The sequence below is a fragment of the Nicotiana tabacum genome, chromosome 7 (genome assembly GCF_000715075.1).
Source record: "Nicotiana tabacum cultivar K326 chromosome 7, ASM71507v2, whole genome shotgun sequence".
Classification (NCBI taxonomy): Eukaryota; Viridiplantae; Streptophyta; class Magnoliopsida; order Solanales; family Solanaceae; genus Nicotiana; species Nicotiana tabacum.
In genome coordinates, this window is record NC_134086.1 from 179,084,420 (window position 1) to 179,102,497 (window position 18,078).

At 37.2% G+C, this 18,078-nt stretch overlaps 1 protein-coding gene across 1 annotated transcript; it reads right to left on the reverse strand.

Moving 5' to 3' along the window:
• Positions 1-3,818: 3,818 nt before the first annotated feature.
• LOC107795364 (serine/threonine-protein kinase STY46) lies at positions 3,819-16,955 on the reverse strand. Its single transcript, XM_016617990.2, has 16 exons — positions 16,508-16,955; positions 15,914-16,028; positions 15,598-15,671; positions 15,316-15,432; positions 15,182-15,236; positions 14,593-14,703; positions 13,554-13,604; positions 13,121-13,287; positions 12,934-13,041; positions 12,664-12,737; positions 12,345-12,520; positions 7,085-7,180; positions 5,128-5,208; positions 4,980-5,033; positions 4,558-4,692; positions 3,819-4,137 (listed from the first exon to the last, which is right to left on the reverse strand). Exons 1-16 carry the CDS (start codon positions 16,699-16,701, stop codon positions 4,057-4,059), a joined length of 1,689 nt encoding a protein of 562 aa, XP_016473476.1. The 5' UTR covers positions 16,702-16,955; the 3' UTR covers positions 3,819-4,056.
• Positions 16,956-18,078: the final 1,123 nt, after the last annotated feature.

The following is an 18,078-nucleotide window of genomic DNA, read 5'->3' on the forward strand; positions in this document are numbered from 1 at the left end:
TATCAATTGTAAATACATCCCTCTTATTCTTTTTTCTTTTTGTTCTACTTATAATCCTCATCTCCCTCTTTGGTTAATTAATTTTGTTTATATTGATTAAAACTTTAATATGTATTCATTAATTTCTTTATAACTAGATAAAATAAAAAATTATTTATACTCTTTCATAAATTATTTACTGTTTAACTAATTGTGAATGATTTTTCCCCTGGTATTTTCCTAAAAATGTTGTAGAGCATGAGAGGAGCTAGGGGTAGACGGTTTTTGGCTCTTCGTCGTAAAATTATATTGTGTATATAAAGTTAAATATTTTATGTATAAATATTAGATGATCAATTCTCTTGAATTCTTTACTGGTTATTCATTTTATTTTTAATTTTTTACTGGTTATTCATTTTATTTTTAATTTTTTTGGAGAAAATTTTGTCTTTGCAAAAGCTAGTCTTTGTCACGCAGCCTCAACCATGCTAATACATCTATAATAATTCAGGAAGAAGAATTTCTATCAGTTGAAAAGAAATTTTAAAAAGAGTTACATCCATTTATTTTTTTCTTGTATTGACTTAGATATATATTCTCTTATATTTAATTCCACAGTTGGAGACATTGTTAATAGTGACGACAATAATAAAGTGAATACTTCATTTTTGCCTTTTAAGCCTTCATCCGAAATTCTATGAAGAACTGTTGAAAAGGTGCCAAGGAAGTCCCTTGATAAGGAAGTAGAGAAAGAGAATGAGGATATCCTAGAGGAACTCAACAAGGAAAACTAATGTTTTTACATTGTTCCAATGGTTGGATTTTGTTCTTATTGTTTTCTATCATATTTTATATTTGCAATCAGTTCACTATGAAATAGGATCTTCTACGGGCTAGTGTGGTGGAAGTAGCAGATATTGGTTCTTCTCATAATACCGAAGAGAGTGGTGTCATCGTATATGACTTGTTGAAATTATTGGTTGAGGTCCCGAAGCTTGAAGCTGGGTGGAAGCTGGCGGGCACGACTTGCTTAACCGGATACACGGAATTGGGATCTCTGTTGCATGCAAATCTTTCTATCGGGAAAGCCTCGCTTATTCAAAGGGCTTCTTATTTAGAACCCTTTTTTTGCTTAGTTGTAAGTAAGCGTTGGTAGGAGCGGCGGGATGATGATGAGTATATAAATTAATAAAGACCAAAAAATAATAAATGGCAAGATAAATTAGATATCTATGGAAAAAATAACGATGTAGAGGGCGACTGAAAAAGAGGCTCGACCTACAAGGAGAGTGGTGGGCAGGGATTCTCTACAATGACACTGTTGTAGACCAATTGAAAGGGATGGAGTTGACTAGTGCGAGATGAGAGAAGAGAGATAGAGACAGAATTGGGGAAATGATAATCATCTCATTATCTGAATGTTAAAGTCTAATTATACACAATTGAATCTACTAAACGATTATTAACAGCTAAGCTACAACTGGACATGAGGTTACTATTTTAACCACCAACTAACTAACTAAACTAATGACTATAATTGTGAAAGGGCTTGCTCCTTGGTATCATGTGTGCGCCTATTTTGATCAAATTTAGGCTTCAATCTACCACAAATTTCCCAGACAAGGGTAAGGTTTACGTACACATTACCCTCCTCAGATTTCACTTGTTTGTAATCTATCGCAAATACTTGATTGAGATATTATTAGGTCCAACTCGTGCAGATATTTGTATCATCTTGGATATATCTCTACCATTCACAAAAGCATGTGTAATATGTTTTTTCAGAAAACATTCAACACTAACGTAACTTTTATTTAAACTTCTTATAATTTATAAATTCAATTTTTAGCACAAAATATAACGTAAATAATAATTATTTTATACATTCTGAGAGTTCTAATCAATTTTGAAGTAAAAAATAACTTCATACATGTTTTTTTCTTTTGGAATTTTTATTATCTAGTGATCTCAAATATTGGCCGCTAAATATAATATCAATAATTTCATACATTTGAATAATTCAAATATATTTTAAAGTGAAAAAACGGATTGATATTTAAATAATTAAAATATATTTTGGAATAAAAAAATGGCTTGGCTCATTTGGGGCATTCAGGTTTTGAGGCTCCACCTCAAGTAACACACATACACACACTCGAGACTTTTCTGTTCATGAGTATCTATTAGCCATGGTCAAAAACATGCTTTGAATAAGGTTTCCTTCATATTAAACATGGTAAGTGAAATTTAAAATTTAATTTGTTCAATGGCAGTAAATACAAAAAGTTGCAAAAATATTACACTTTTGGGATGGTCTTTAACTTTTGACCCCGCTTATCCAATGGACAAAACTTTAAGGTCAAAAGTTAAAAGTGTTATCCATGAGGCAAGCAAGGAACAACACTTGTTAAACTTGAAGTTCTGCTTATGGCAAGCGGGAATAAAAATTCAAGATTATCCATTTTGAAGGTTATTTGTGTACATTATATATTCATTCGGGCTAGAAGAAAAGTGAAAGAACGAAAGTGAAAGAGAACAAAATAGTTGGCATTACGACAATTGAGAAAATTAAACCCGAATATAGGCGACCTTTCCAAAATCAAACTTACTATATCAAACAATCTTCTTTTTTCATAGGCATGTAATTTGAGTGAATGATATAGGAAAAACCTTGGCATAATGTAGAAAGAGCGTTCGAAATCTTCCGCTGTAGAAAATCTCAGAAGCAATATCGAAGTCCCCCGCTATCGATTTTAACATTATCGAATTCTCTTTTTCTATAAAGAGAAAGTACTTTTTTCCCGTCAGAGCTTTGGTATGCATCTCTCCTTAAGACTTTCTATAGAATAATATTTGTCTTTGACTTCAAAATGTCTCCAGTATTTCATCTTTATTTAATTAATGAAAAAATTAAGTCACAATTGTACTGATTCTAAACTCGCAAACTAACATATTAACATTTTATAGTATGCTATTTTAAACTAAGTTCACACAATCGGGGGAGAAATTCAAAAATAGCTAGATTTATAACTAGTCGTTCAAAACTAGCCCAAATTTCAAAAGTAATCGAAATTTAGCCACTTTTTATGTAAAGATAAATCTGAGCGAAAACACTGTTCAAAACCCGAAAAATACGCCAGTATATTATACTGGAGTTCCAGCATATTATACTGGAATTCCAGGATAAGTATGCTGGAACTCCAACATAATATGATGGAGTTTCAGGATAAGTATGATGGTACTCCAGCATAATATGATGGAGTTCCAGCATAAGTACACCAGAACTCCAACATAATATACTGGAGTTCCAACAAGTATAATTGTCCAGTATAATATACTGAAATTTGGAGCACCGGTGCTCCAGTCTCCAGTATATTATACTGGAGTCAGCAGAGTACACTAGTCCAGCATAATATGCTAGAGTTCATACACAGGTGCACCGAACTCCAGTATATTATGTTGTACCGGTCTCTGTTGCAGCAAAATAGTGACTATTTTTCATTGACTTCGTAAACACGGACTATTTTTGAATGGTCAGTCCGAAAACTGATTATACCATTCTATTTTTATGACAATCGGATGTACTCCAATAGTAACAAACGAAGATGAGAGTTCATTATCAAAAACTGAAAGCCCTTAAAGTTTAAAATTTCTAGCGCACATAATCGAAGCCAGAAACCTAAAGCCACGGTATAAAGGTCCTAAATCACATAAACAGTGAAGCACATCCAAAACAACTAGAAAGCTAAAACAATAATACACACAAACCTACCATTACTTTCAGGGAATATGAAACATAGCGTGATCGCGGAGAATGAATAATGATGTGGATGTTGATGGAGTACTCGCAAAATTATATTAATCTAATTTGATTCAACTCCGAAAGCTTCTGTCAGAGCTGCCAAAAGAAAGTTGCTTATAAAAAGAATTTGTTCAAAGAATTGGAAAAAATAACTTTCTTTTGACTATGGCAACATTGATCTGGAAAAAATCTGTACAGTATGGATAAATGAGGCTAAAAATATGTAAATAGGTGTAAATAAAAACTTTATCAACATTCTGTATGTGTGCATCTACTCAATGATGTCCACGCCTAAGGGCTGAAAAGAATCCTCCAGCTGACTTCTCCTTGCATCGATCGGCTCTTTCATCTCCAACCTGACCCACATGTCAAGTGTTGCCGAGTTAATAAACTATTCCCTTTGTTGCAGTTTATGTTATGGGAGTACTATTTAAATCCGTCTTTGTGTGCAGAGAAATTCAGAAAAAATATGAAATTTAAAAGCAAAGCACAAATGAGGATAGATATTATTCTAGGGAAGCTGAAGAAGTTCAAGGAGAGTGAACTCTTTTTCCCCCCAGCCATTAATACAATTTATATTATCGGCATGAGGTGGTGATTTGACAGAAAATAATGCCTTCACCATCCTCCACAATTGTAATTGACTAAAAGATGTTCGGCCAAAGAAAATCAATACCCTTTTAAATCCCAGTAAATCCAATTTGTGATGTGTCCTGTACATTTATCACCAAGAAAAATAATTATTAACTGGCCAATGCCTGAGCAGACACACATACCTCTTTTGCTATTTGCTGCAAAATATCTACTATTTCAGAAAAGTCAGGCCTGGATGTTGGGTCTTGTTTCCAGCATGTGTCTAGCAGCTCAGCAAGTCTGGGAGGAGTGTGCTTGGGTATAGTTGGTCGCAAACCCTGGAAGCAATTAGAAAATTAATATCATATCATTTGTGCATATCTTTTCTATGTGCGTCCGCATGCATGTGATGAGCGAGCAATATGCAATCAACCATTATGGTGGTCATAACAACAACAACAACTACCCATTAAAATCCCACAAAGTGGGGTCTGGGGAGGGTAATGTGTACGCAGACCTTACCCCTACCCCGATAGGGCAGAGAGGCTGTTTCCGATAGACCCTCGGCTCAGAAAGATGGTGGTCATACGATATTACAAATAAAATTAAATAAAAGAAGCATTACCTTCTGGACCACTCCAATAGCAGCTTGCAATGGGGTTAAGTACTCATATGGAAGCTGGTCAAACAAAATCAAGTGAATATAAGTATATACCAAGAAAACAACCAACAAAAAGGGGCTAATCCAAAAATTTCCAATCACATATCAGTACCTTTCCAGTCAGCAACTCCCATAGCACAACCCCAAAACTGAATACATCTGCTTTGTGATCATAGGGCTTGTGTTCTATTACCTTCAAGAAGAAAGATCTGAAATAAGCCAATGCAGCTATGCTAACTGCACAACTAGTTATATAAAATCTCATTGAAAATAACGGAAGTAACTCCCACATTAACTGATTGAAGTAACTGTCACAAATAACTAACTGATTGTTCTTGGCCGAGTTTCTATAACCCTTCCCATGCTCCATCTAGTTCAACTGCTATTCAAGCAACTGCAGTGACACTTACAATGACACAAATCTTATAACAAATAACAGGGAATTTTTAACACCATGGACTTGCCTCAAGCAGCCATAATATCCTTGGTCAGCGTTGTGCGTACACACTATATAAGCACAACCTCATTAAATTTCATCAACCGCCACTGACACCTAGGAGTTACCTAACACATCTGGATCCTCTTGGCCAGTAACAACCAATGAAATACATCAATTCTACAGCCACACACTCCAAACAACAAAAACACAAGATATCACCCCTATAGTCAACATATTAAGAGCCACCACTATAGTCAACATATTATAGTTTGGTTCATCAATCAACTGGGTAGAGAGTTGATATCAATGATTGTATCTCACAACACTCCAATGAAATAAAATTCAAACAAGAAAAAGCTACAGTTTCAACTGCCTCTAATTCCAGTTATGGAAATATGAGAAAACTTATGCTCCATTATAAACTGTTTATTCCCAATTTAACCATTTAAGATAAGTTTGTATCTAGAATCTAAAAGAAAGGATATTAGAGCTTTAAAAAGCACAAAACTTTTTCTGATACTCATCCTTTATGCAGTTGCAGCCCAAAACGGTGTAGTAAGGTACCTCACAGTTAGCTCTCTGATACTAGTAACACACAATTCTGGTACTAAGAAACCAAAATATCATTTGCCAAGACCACTAGAGACTTATCATGCAGCAACTTAATAAAGTAACATCTCGGCACCTTATCTAGGACTCACGCGAGTTATTTGGATGGGGAGGACCAGAAGGAAAGCTTGTGTCACTAATTGCAGACCGTCTTACCTAACACAAGTCATGATTGGTAGTACTAGCTATCTAGTGCTTGATAAATATGAGGCAACATATACCTCTGATACTACACCTATCATATGTATGTAGCTCTTTCTGTATCTATTTAGAGGAACCATGTAGCATATTGCTTTCCTATCGGTCTGCCTTCACACATAACTTTAGAACCTTCAACCTCCAGTCTAACAACTGCTGTTACCTTGAATGGGTTCATAATTGGTACCACAAGCTATCGAATCCCTTGAGAGATCAAATAGAGTCTACACGTGTCTTTGTATTAAACAATTCTTATAATGAACAAATCTTAGTTAAGACTCTACCCTCTTGGGGGCAAATCCCTATCTTCAAATACAAAGACATCCCCGTCGACTTGGGATGACAGCAACACCTATAGCAAGTTCTCTTAAATACATAAGACCAAGATTCGCTCTCTCTGTACATTTTCACATTAGGACTGCTCCCTCTCCCTATTCCTCTCCTCCCATCCCTTCCTTCTCTTAAATCACCTTCCACGGTCTACTGCAATAGCGGAGTTAGCCTTTGGCTACGGGTTCGGCCGAACCCAATAGATTTGGTCCATGTCCCGTATTTGTCTTATGTACAAATTATTACTTTAGAATCCAGTAGCATAAAAAACTAATATTCCGAACTCATAAGCTTCAAATCCCAGCTCTGCCTCTGGTCTACAGTGTGTACAACCAATCAATACCGCCTAAATCCTAAGCAATATAGATGGCTAAATTTAAGATCTGCACCAAAATTCTGCTCACTCATAACTAACTTCTATCTCAAGGCTTAAGCCTGGTTTGGGAGACTTCGGATTAAATTTCCTATCTTAAGATTTGAATGATAGGCCTACCTCCGGGGCCATCCATCTATAAGTCCCGGTTTCTGCCGTCATTACACCTGTTTGTGCCTTCACTCTGGCAACACCAAAATCAGCCACTTTAATGACCTGAAAAAAAGACAATAGGTAAAACTTGATAAGCAACCGACTAATTTGGGTTAAGATTGGCCTAGACTAAACTAACAAAAGTGACAGCTTGAATATAATTATTTTTGAAACCCACTTAAGAAAATAAAAGCGGATAAAAAGGTGTATTGGGTAATTTAACCTTCGTGAAGTATCAATGAGTGATTCTCAGTTGAAAAAATAACACGATCCATATATTCTGCGAGAAATTATAGCAGACTATTGATTACAAACAACTGAAATCTAATTTTAGACCCAAAATTTACCACTAACTGATTTCAGAACATAAGGTGGATGAAGGACTAATGAACCCACACATGCCTACAACACATATTTTATTATGTCTATGTACACTGACCAAATGATTTAATTCAAATTAGAAGGGATTTCAAAGTGAAACTTAGTTGAAAACTAGAGTATAATTGAAAGAACATGGGATAAATGAAAGATTACACCCTTAATTTGGCACACTTTGAACTCCACCGTTATGAACTGAATTTCAAGCTGAAGCTTAATTGAAAGCTACAACAATGAAATTTTGGGATAAAAGATGGCAATTGCATCATTAAATCATTTCGCGCAATTTGGTCTCCAATATTAGAATCTGACTGTAAGGGAGAAGTGGAGCCGTTCTACAATCTCAGACATGGAGGTAACAGAAACTACAAATTGAATTAAATCATGTCGGCCCAGATTTGAGGCTGCGGTATCACCTACCTCTTTTCTTCCTTCCTTTTTTTTTTTTCTTTTGGTTCCCCCTTCTGTTTTACCGGTATTCACTTGCCGGCGTCAATGGAACGGAGTGTGAGTCATACGCGCCAGTGAGACGTCAAAATCGGTTTGAGGCAGCAAAGGCACGTGGAGCAAGTGAATGGCTGGAAATCGACTAAGGTTACTACGGCAACGTGACCTTGACATTCACGACGATTCACCCAGGTTTCACACTGTCGGGAGCTGGTACCTCCTGTTCATCGATAAATATTTCTGTCTTGTTGTTAACTAATTAGTTTGTGATAGTTTAAGCATAATTCTTTATTGCCTACCGGTACTCTTAATTAGTGCATCTACATGACTACTTTTCTCGCAAGTAACTGTTTAGGGATTTCTAGTCTTTAATTTTAATTCTTATTTTCTGTTCGGCTGGCCTTCTTCTATATATCTGTATTTATCGTTAGTTTAATTCTTGATTGTCTGTTTTTCTTATCTGTACTCATAATTAGTGAATAGAGCTTAAGTGTTAGATTTGACTCTTTTAGTTTAATTCTTTGCCCGCTTAAGCGATAGTTCTCGCGTAATTTTCCTGAGATTATAGTGGATGGAGTGAGTGATGGTAGAATAAGGTCATGTCCTCGGGTGAGGTGGAGTGGGAAGGGGGGGGGGGAGTTGGGTCCTGGAACATAGGTACTTTGACAAGGAAGTCGATAAAGTTAGCGAAGATTCTCCAGAAGAGGAAGATCAACATAGTTTGTGTCCAGGCGACTAGATGGGTGGGTTCTAAGGCTCGAGATGATGATGAGTTTAAACTGTTGTACTCAGGAGGCGAGAGGAGTAAGAACGGGGTAGTATCTTGGTTAACCGGGAACTTAGGAGCTAGTGGTAGAAGTTAGGAGGGTGAACGACAGGCTGATGGCTATTAAGCTGGTAGTCGGAGGGTCTACTTTAAACGTGATTACGCGCTTCCATGGGTTTGGACGAGGAGATTAAGAGGCGTTTCTAGGAAGACTTGGACAGGTTGGTCCGTGGCATTCCGCACATCGAGAAGTTATTCATATGAGGAGATTTCAATGGCCACACCGGGGCGACCTCTAGGGGTTATAACGGTGTGCATGGTGGCTTTGGCTTTGCAGTTAGGAACGTAGGAGGTACTTCGTTGTTGGACTGTGGTAAAGCCTTTGATTTGGTGATTGCTAACTCGTGTTTTCCGAAGAGGGAGGAACACTTGGTTACTTCTAGGCCAAGACTCAAATTGATTACCTACTCCTTCGGAAGTGTGATAGAGGTCTGTGCATGGATTGCAAGGATATACCTAGCGAGAATCTCACGACTCAACATAGGTTATTGGTGATGGACTTAGAGATCGTGAGGAAGAGGAAGCAAAGGGCTGTGTATGGTCAGCCTAGGATCAGGTGGGGTGCCTTGACTAATGTCAAAGTGCAGGGGTTGGGGGAGAAGTTGCTGGCTATGGGAGCATGGAGGAGCAGTGGGGACGCGAGCTGTATGTAGACCACGATAGCGAATTGTATTAGAGTAGCTGCGAGAGAGGTGTTAAGGGTCTCGAAGGGTTTCTCTGGCGTCCACAAAGGTGACTGGTGGTGGAGTAAGGAGGTACAAGAGAGTGGAAGCCAAGAAAGCAGCATATTTGAAGCCGATATAAATCATGGACGAGGAGGCGAAGAGGATCAACAAGGAGGCTAAGAAAGAGGCGGAGTTAGCGGTTACTACGGCTAAGACTGTTGCGTTTGGGCGTTTGTATGAAGAGCTTGGGGCCAAAGGCAGGGATAAGAAGCTATACTGGCTAGCGAAGTTGAGAGGGTGAGAGAGAGGAAGGCCCGTGATCTGGATCAAGTTAATGCAACAAAGATGAAGAAGACAAAGTTTTGATGGAAGTGGCTCACATTAGACGAAGATGGCAAACATACCTCCATAGACTCTTGAATAACGAGGGTGATAGGAACATTGTATCGGGCGATTTAGAGCACTCCAAGATTCGCCGAGATTTTGGGTATTGTAGGCACATAAGAGTAGAGGAGGTCGAGGGGGCTGCGTAAGTTGCGCAAGGGTAAAACAACTGGGCCAGACGAAATCCCTATGGACTTTTGGAAGAATGTGGGTAGGGTTGGTTTGGAGTGGCTTACTAAGCTGTTTAACGTTATTTTTAGAACGAAGAAGATGCCCGAAGAATGAAGGTGGAGTTCGAGGATTCAGTTGTACAAGAACAAGGGTGAGATATCCAAAGTTGCAATAATTACATGGGGATTAAGCTACTTAGCCATACAATGAAAGTTTGGAGAGGGTGGTTTAAGTGAGGGTGAGGAGAATTGTGTCCATTTCGGAGAACCAACTCGTTTTCATGCCGGGTCATTCGACTATGGAAGCCATTCACCTTGTGAGGAGATTGGTGGAGCGGTATAGGCAGATAAAGAAGAACTTGCATATGGTGTTCATTGACCTAGAAAAAGTATACGACAAAGTCCCAAAAGAGGTGCTTTGCAGATGCTTGGAGGCTAAAAGGGTCCCGGGAGCCTATATTATGATGGAGCTAAGACTCGGGTTAGGACAGCGGAAGGAGACTCTGAGCGCTTTTCGGTTGTGATGGGGTTGTACCAGGGATTAGCTCTTAGCCCGTTTCTATTTTCCTTGGTGACGGACACATTGATGCAACCCATTTAAGGGAAGGTGCCATGGTGTATGTTATTTGCTGATGACATAGTTCTGATTGAGGAGACACAGAGTGGTATTAACGAGAGGCTGGAGGTTTGGAGGCAGACCCTTTTCAAGTTGAGCAGGACCAAGACGAAATACTTGAAATGCAAGTTCAACGACGTTACCCAGGGAACGGGCATGGAGGTGAGGCTTGATACATAAGTCACCTCCAAGAGAGGTAGTTTCAAGTACCTTGGATCAATAATACAAGGTAATGGGAGATTGATGAGGATGTCACGCGTCGTATCGGAGCAGGATGAATGAAGGTGAAGGCTAGCTTCCGGTGTCTTGTGTGATAAAAATATGCCGCTGAGAATTAAAGGTAAGTTCTACAAGGTAGTAGTATGGGCATACCAAGTTAGATAAGATTAGAAATGAAGTTATTCAGAATAAGGTGGAAGTGGCCCTGTAGAGGATAAGATGCGAGAGGCAAGGTTGAGATGGTTCGGGCATGTTAAGAGGAGAAGTATAGAAGCCCCAGTTAGAAGGTGCGAGAGGTTAGCCTTAGTGGGTATCAGGAGGGGTAGAGGTAGGCCTAAGAAGTCTTGGGGTGAGGTGATTAGGCGGGACATGGCGCAACTGGAGCTGACTGAGGACATGACCCTAGATAGAAGGGTGTGGAGGTCGAAGATTAGGGTAGAAGGTTAGTAGGTAGCCGAGCGTTTCTCTATGTCTTACTTAGTTCACTAGCATTAGTGTTAGTATGATATCCTTCTATACTACCTAGAGTTTAGCTACTTTCTTAGCTTCGATCTTATTTTTATTTTGTTGTTATTCCTACTTGTTGGCATTACTTTTCTTCATCCGTTCTCTAGCCAAGGGTCTATCGGAAACAGCTTCTTTGCCCTTCTAGGGTAGGGGTAAGGCTACATACATCGTACCCTCCCCGGAACCCGCTTGTGAAAAATTAATGGGGTTGTTGTTGTTGCTGTTGTCATGTCAGCCTTTTAGACACTCTTTTTCAGTCAAGGAGGCTTTGGACTTGCTAATGTTTTGTTACTTCCACCATAGCATCTAATCCTTTCCTTTTCTCTCACTTCAGATAAGGAATAAACTTCTTGCTTACTTGGCCTATTCGTTGCAAAAACAACAAGAGATAAGATGCATAACCCAATTCCCAGCCCCCAAATCTCTTGAAAACAGCTAACGCCCTCTTATCTGTTCCCTTCCAATCTTTATACAAAAATAGCCTTAAGTGCCTCTCAGTTCTTTCCATCCTGGTTCTATCACCAAAAGACCACGATGAGGACAGATCCTGAGTGTTTTTCAACCTGCTTGTGTTCTCAATATTTTCAAGAAAAGCAATATGCTTTTCACGGACTCGAAATAAAACAGACATATCCCTATTTCATAGATCTAATGCAACCACAATGAGTTGCCTTTAGCAGATTTCTTATAGGCTGATAATACAAACTTTGGAAAAAGTCCCAAAGTTCAATAACTTCCCTATAGTCGTTCAATAACTTCCAATAACTTCCCTATAGTCGTTCAAGAAATAAACCTCTTTCATGTGGTTGGGCCTTGTGTACTAGCCAATGGTTATACATTTGCAAATGAAAATGGGAAATCAAAATTTACAAGCATCATTAGTTGGACATTATAAAAAATACTCCAGCAAATTGATCAATCATCAATATATGTAACATCAGCGACTAAAAACATCTAGCAATAAGACATCACACAAAGTATAAGATTTTCAGCCTTATTGAAAATTGCGTCTTACTTCATTTTCATCCATCAGTAGATTGGCAGCCTTCAAGTCCCTATGTATAATATTATTTTGATGCAGGTAGTTCATCCCTTTTGCTACATCAATCGCTACTTTAAGCAGAGTAGGTAGTTTAAAACTGCCCTTTTGTTTGTGCAAATAGTCATATACGCTTCCCCCAGACATGTACTCTACAGTCAAAGAAATGAAAGATAAATAAGCATTAAGTGAACTCTTACTGAAACAGATACAGGAAATGGTTTTGAAAACAGTGATAGTCGGCGATTTTGAAACAATTCTGCAAGTTGGGTGATCTGAATACGACATCTACTACCTGTTACTATACACAAGTTGGGAGGCCTAGTACAAGCCCCTATGAATTGGACAACATTTTTGTGACGAACTTTTCTGCAAGTATAAATGAAATACAGTATCAGAGGAAAGATAACGACTTGACATGGTGCATAATCTTATACTTGTCCTGAAAAGTAAAGGATATAGCAATGTGACAATAATACCAAATATTGTATGCATATTTGAAGCATAGAGAAAGAAATCAAAGATAATAGCGATAAGCTTCATAGGGAGGTATAACCAGACAGACCTCATGATATACACTTCTTGGGCAAACTCCGTCTGCAATTCTGTGTTCAAGCGCTCAGATTTTAGGATTTTGATAGCTACTTCCTGACTGAAGTATGTACCTTTGTATCTGAAACAATTACCTAATTAATTAAGTCTCCAGGAAACTAAAATGGTCAGAGGAATGATATAGCTCATAACAAACTTACAAGTCACCATATGAACCAGATGCAATCTTGTATTCAAATTTTAGAAGCTGATGATCAATTTCCCAGACGTCAATGCCATCAAAAGGTATTGTCAAATGGTCAAATTCACATTTGATCAAGTCTTGCTCATGCTTTATGGACGACTGTGACGGGCTTGGCCATGATTTCTGAATGAAGCTACCCCTTGTTAAATGATAAGTACACAAAACTTACACACAACTAGCTAAATCTTATATTGCTCGTCAAGGAGAACAAGGAAACGACTTATCCTAGTAACTCCAAAAGTATCATCATTCAGAAAACGAGCAGAAATCTGTTCTTACCAAAGTCCTTTGTACATCAGTTGGGATTTGACAAGTGCGAAAAAAACATATCCAGAAATCTCGGCAGAATATCAAATGTCATTATATAGAACAAAATAACAGTAAAGTACCTCATTTCTCAAAATTTCCCTCTCCAATGCAGTTCGAAGTCGCACAACTTCCTGATAAGAAACAGAAATCAATGTTCCATTGGACACATGACATCAGAAGGAATATAATAGACAACCCCGACCATGCCCGAGAAACCATAACAGAGTGATTGTACTTTTTCAATTAGAAAAAAAAAAAACAATTGGCACCTAGCATGGGGCTCACACTGAATGATAGAATTGGTGCTGCAAATAAGAAGCATTGGAGCACAGAATTTCATTCACTTCTGCTTGAAATGTAAAATATTCCCAGTTTATGCACTGAATTTAGAGGTGCAACACTGTAGCCCAGAACTCAATAAGCCAAAAACAGAAAGGACTCCTATGCCGGAAAAAGTTAATTGGCGAACCAACACTACTCTTGTTTGAAAAAAGATTATTTTACTGTAGACCTTTTAAAACTCATTTCCTAATAAGTGAAGTAGAGAATCACAACTGTGATATATACAAAGTAATAATAAAGAAAGCAAGACAAAATCATTTCCCAAGGTTAGCTGAAAGTGGGAAACTCTTATTAAATTTATGTCACATTTTTTCTTACGAAATGACAAAAAAAAAACACAAAAACCTAACGACATAATAATAGTTAAATGAAAGTGTATGATATACTTACATTGAATTCAACATAGTTATACTCCAATATGTTTTATCATAGACGATTGTCATACGTAAACCTTTATGCACTTTGATTTATTGAGATCTTAATGTTAAAAGTATTTACAACTGAATTTTCTAGATGTACAAATCCTTTATATTATTTTTTAATCAGAATTATCATATTCCTTTTAAATTATGTAGCCTAAATAATTTGATGAAATTCTCGTAAATGTACATAGTTTAAAAGTGGTTACTCAATTTTTAGTTGAGCTGAAAGCGACTATAAAAACAGAACTTTAAACCATGCATACATTATCTGTCACTTCTTGATGTTAGGTCACATAATATAGCAGGCACCTAAGCGAACCCAGATCAAAGTGAGGATATAATGTCAGAGATGTACCTCATAGGGCCAACCATCAACAACAAAGACATCTAGGGAGTAGCCATCCACAGTGGAAAAGGCATGCGCTTCCTGGATGTTCAGCCCAAGCTCAGCTAGTAATGAAGTTAACTGTCATATTCAAAGGTTCATTATTGTCCCAGATTCCTTTTCACGAGATATAAACTGATATAAAGAACTACTTCTTTTCTTGCAATACACAATCCTTTCTCACTGCATAACAATGCCAAGAAGGCAGGCAATATTTATGAATTTTAGTGTCACCAAATACGATTATGTCTGTTTTACTTGCACATTCCAAATCATGCATCATTTTGAAATCTGCAGCAAGATGAGAGTTGTGTTTTTCATGAAACAAAGGAACACACAAAAGCCTCGCCCTTCATACATCAAGGTCCCTGAATTACATTTCTACATAAAGAATTACAGTATATATTATACATGTTCATGGGTCAACAATTGGTTTCAATAATAAATGGACATTTTTTAAATGTCAAATAAAAAGCTTACCATATCCCACCTCTGCCAACAGATAGAGTACATTTCTATCAAGCAGATAGTGTATTGAATAAATAAGCGCATCAATTACCTGGCTCAGAAGCTTTGGCTTGTCATCTGTTGAAAATGTAATTTCATGCATGGGCCTGCAAAATTATTTACAATTTTACGCTTCATAATGTATACTTGTCGAAGCGGAATGCACAAAGAAAAAAAATTCTATACCGTGAAAAATTTGCACAAGGAGCAGCAGTATCTTCATCTTGAACTTCAGATTTGATTGCTTCACAAGCAAGGGCTTCGAGATTATGAGAAGAACCAAAGGCAGGTGGAGGATGGACACTATGTATCAAAATGGAAGCAGCTATTTAGCATAGTCAATGACAAGTAAGAATTCAAGAATATATTAAACAACAGAAAAAGGCTTCAAAGAATCACTAAGTAACCAAAGAAATACAATGTCCTATGGGAAATAGTGTGCAGGTAGAATGTCACGGAAGGCGATACCTTCTGCTAACTTCCTTCTTTGCAAAGCTCGGATGAAAAGAATCTCTTAAGTTTCCATCAGGAACCGGAGCAACCTGCACAATGCCAAGTTTGATTCAATCCATAACTAGCATATACTGGGAATACAAAGGACCAAAAAATACAAAGGACCAAGATTACACGGAGATGGGTTGGTCTATTGAACTAGGTAGTCAGAGTGAACAAACATCTAAAATATCCTCCTTAACTCCAGAAAAGGCCATGCTTGATTTAAACGTATGCGATATCAAGAGCAAAGCAACTAAAAGGTGTTATCTTGCAAGAGTAGTTTAATTACCTGCACCAACCGGACATCAAAGGCAGGTCTATTAGCTGGATCATGTGCAAGGTGTAGCAATCGCTTGTGTGTGAGTACATCTTCTGCCCTTTCGACATTCACATCTAATGCGTACCTTAAATGCAAAAATAAGGTATTCGTTCATTGATCAATCAATTTTGGCGGCACATAAGTATGCATTTCTCAACAAAACAAAACAAAAAAAAAGCATTCAGCGTTTTGCAACGTCGTGCATCTAAAACACGCACATTAATACATCTGCAAAAATGTGAACTGCTTGGCAAATTCAACTGGTTCATCGCAATCTTAACAAGCTAAGATAGCAAACTTTTCGGCAAGTAAAACCTAAAAAATTAAGACCAGAAGAAAGCTGGAAACGATAACTGCCATTATCGACTTCTAACTTGATAAGAAGATTGAAACTGTCGACCAAAAATAATCCAATCTCCCAAAGGCACAACAAATGCGAAAGACAACGGTACATTTGAGATCATATGTTACTACTTAATATATTATCGTCTGTAGAAAACCACATAAAACGTATATAATTGTACGGATTAATACATAGAGAGAGAGGTAGAAAGGTAAAGTTACCGAGTAGGAAGACGATTGAAGTGAGCCCAAAGTTCATCGTCAAATCCAGGTTCTACAGCCTCCTCGTTGTTTGATTCCTTAAGCCTCCGTAAAACCTCATTGTAAACCTCCAATTTTTTTCTCTGATGACGACCACTGGTAGTCGCCGAATCCACCACTCTACTCCCACAACTCTCGTTATCCTCTATCGCCATTTCACCTCTCTCACTAGTCTTAAATTCCTCCGGAATGAAAAATAATGGCCGCGGTGCAGTTTACGTAAAGTGAATCTTCGTTATGGAGATTGAAAATTACGGAATTCAAATTCTAAATTATATCAAAAATGCATGTTTAATTTGTGAAAGAAAAATGGGAAGAATTATTAAGAAACAAACGGCGGTGGAGTGGTTCTGAGGAAGGTTTCATTCCCATTGGTCATATCGTCTTTCCCTTTCTCTCCGTGTGTGGGGGTGGGTACATGAAACGAATCATGTATGTATTGTGTATAACCCTTTTTTGACTCGGGGTAAAGGTGGGATTTTCATTGGTACAGTCAAGTTGACGTGGATTTGCTTATCTTCGATCTGCTTTTTTTGCGTGTTAATTACTTACCTTTATTTTTGCTTTGCTTAATATTCTTAGCTTTGGCAAAATTTAGGTGATGAATAAACCCACAAGTGGGTATTAAATAAAATATATAGAGAAAAAAAAACAGATTATGGGATATTCTCCGGGAATAGTTGCTGTTGTGCTATTAATTAAGTATTAATAGCAATAACCATTTAACTATGAGTTCTGTGTAATATTAGGGGTCGTTTGGTAAGAGGGATAAATCGTGGGATTAGATTTATATCGTATTTGGTTGATTATATAATTTTATCTTGGATAAATTTATACCATCAATCAAACACGATATAAATTTAATCTCAAACTTAATCCAAGATATTCTATCTTATCCCACCTTATTCCATTAAATTTGGAATTATTTTATCTCACCTCTCATGTGGTATAAATTAATTCTGGAATTATATCCCGGAATAATTTAGTCTGCGTATCAAACGACCGATTTACAAGTAATATATCGGTTATACTTTGCGTTTTTTATGCTGTAATTATGGACTGTTTTATTATTATATGATGATTTAATTATGCAAGATTATAATAGGGAGATTGTTTATGGGTTAAATAATAATAAAATAAATGTGATTAATAAAAATTTATATTATCATGCGGGTGAATAATAATAATATGGGAATTATTTTTTAAAAAAATTGTCAAATTTGAGTTGAGTCAATTTAAAAGTACTTTTAGCATTAAATTCGTTGTCATCAGCTATTGATTGATCCTTTTAGTCTTTTATAATAAGAGAGTTAAAGGTCAATGTTGGAGCTTCTCTTTCTCTTTGCTCGTGAACTTTTGGTCGAAAACGAGTCTGCCCTATTGTCTGATAAGTTCATAGGAAATATATGAAATGCAGATATGAGAAAGCGAGAGAGAGATATACTGCATGCTGGTTATGCTTTTATGGACTGAAATGGCTAAATACTCCTATTTCATGCAGATTCTCAATGATTATTTGCAAAATATTGGAC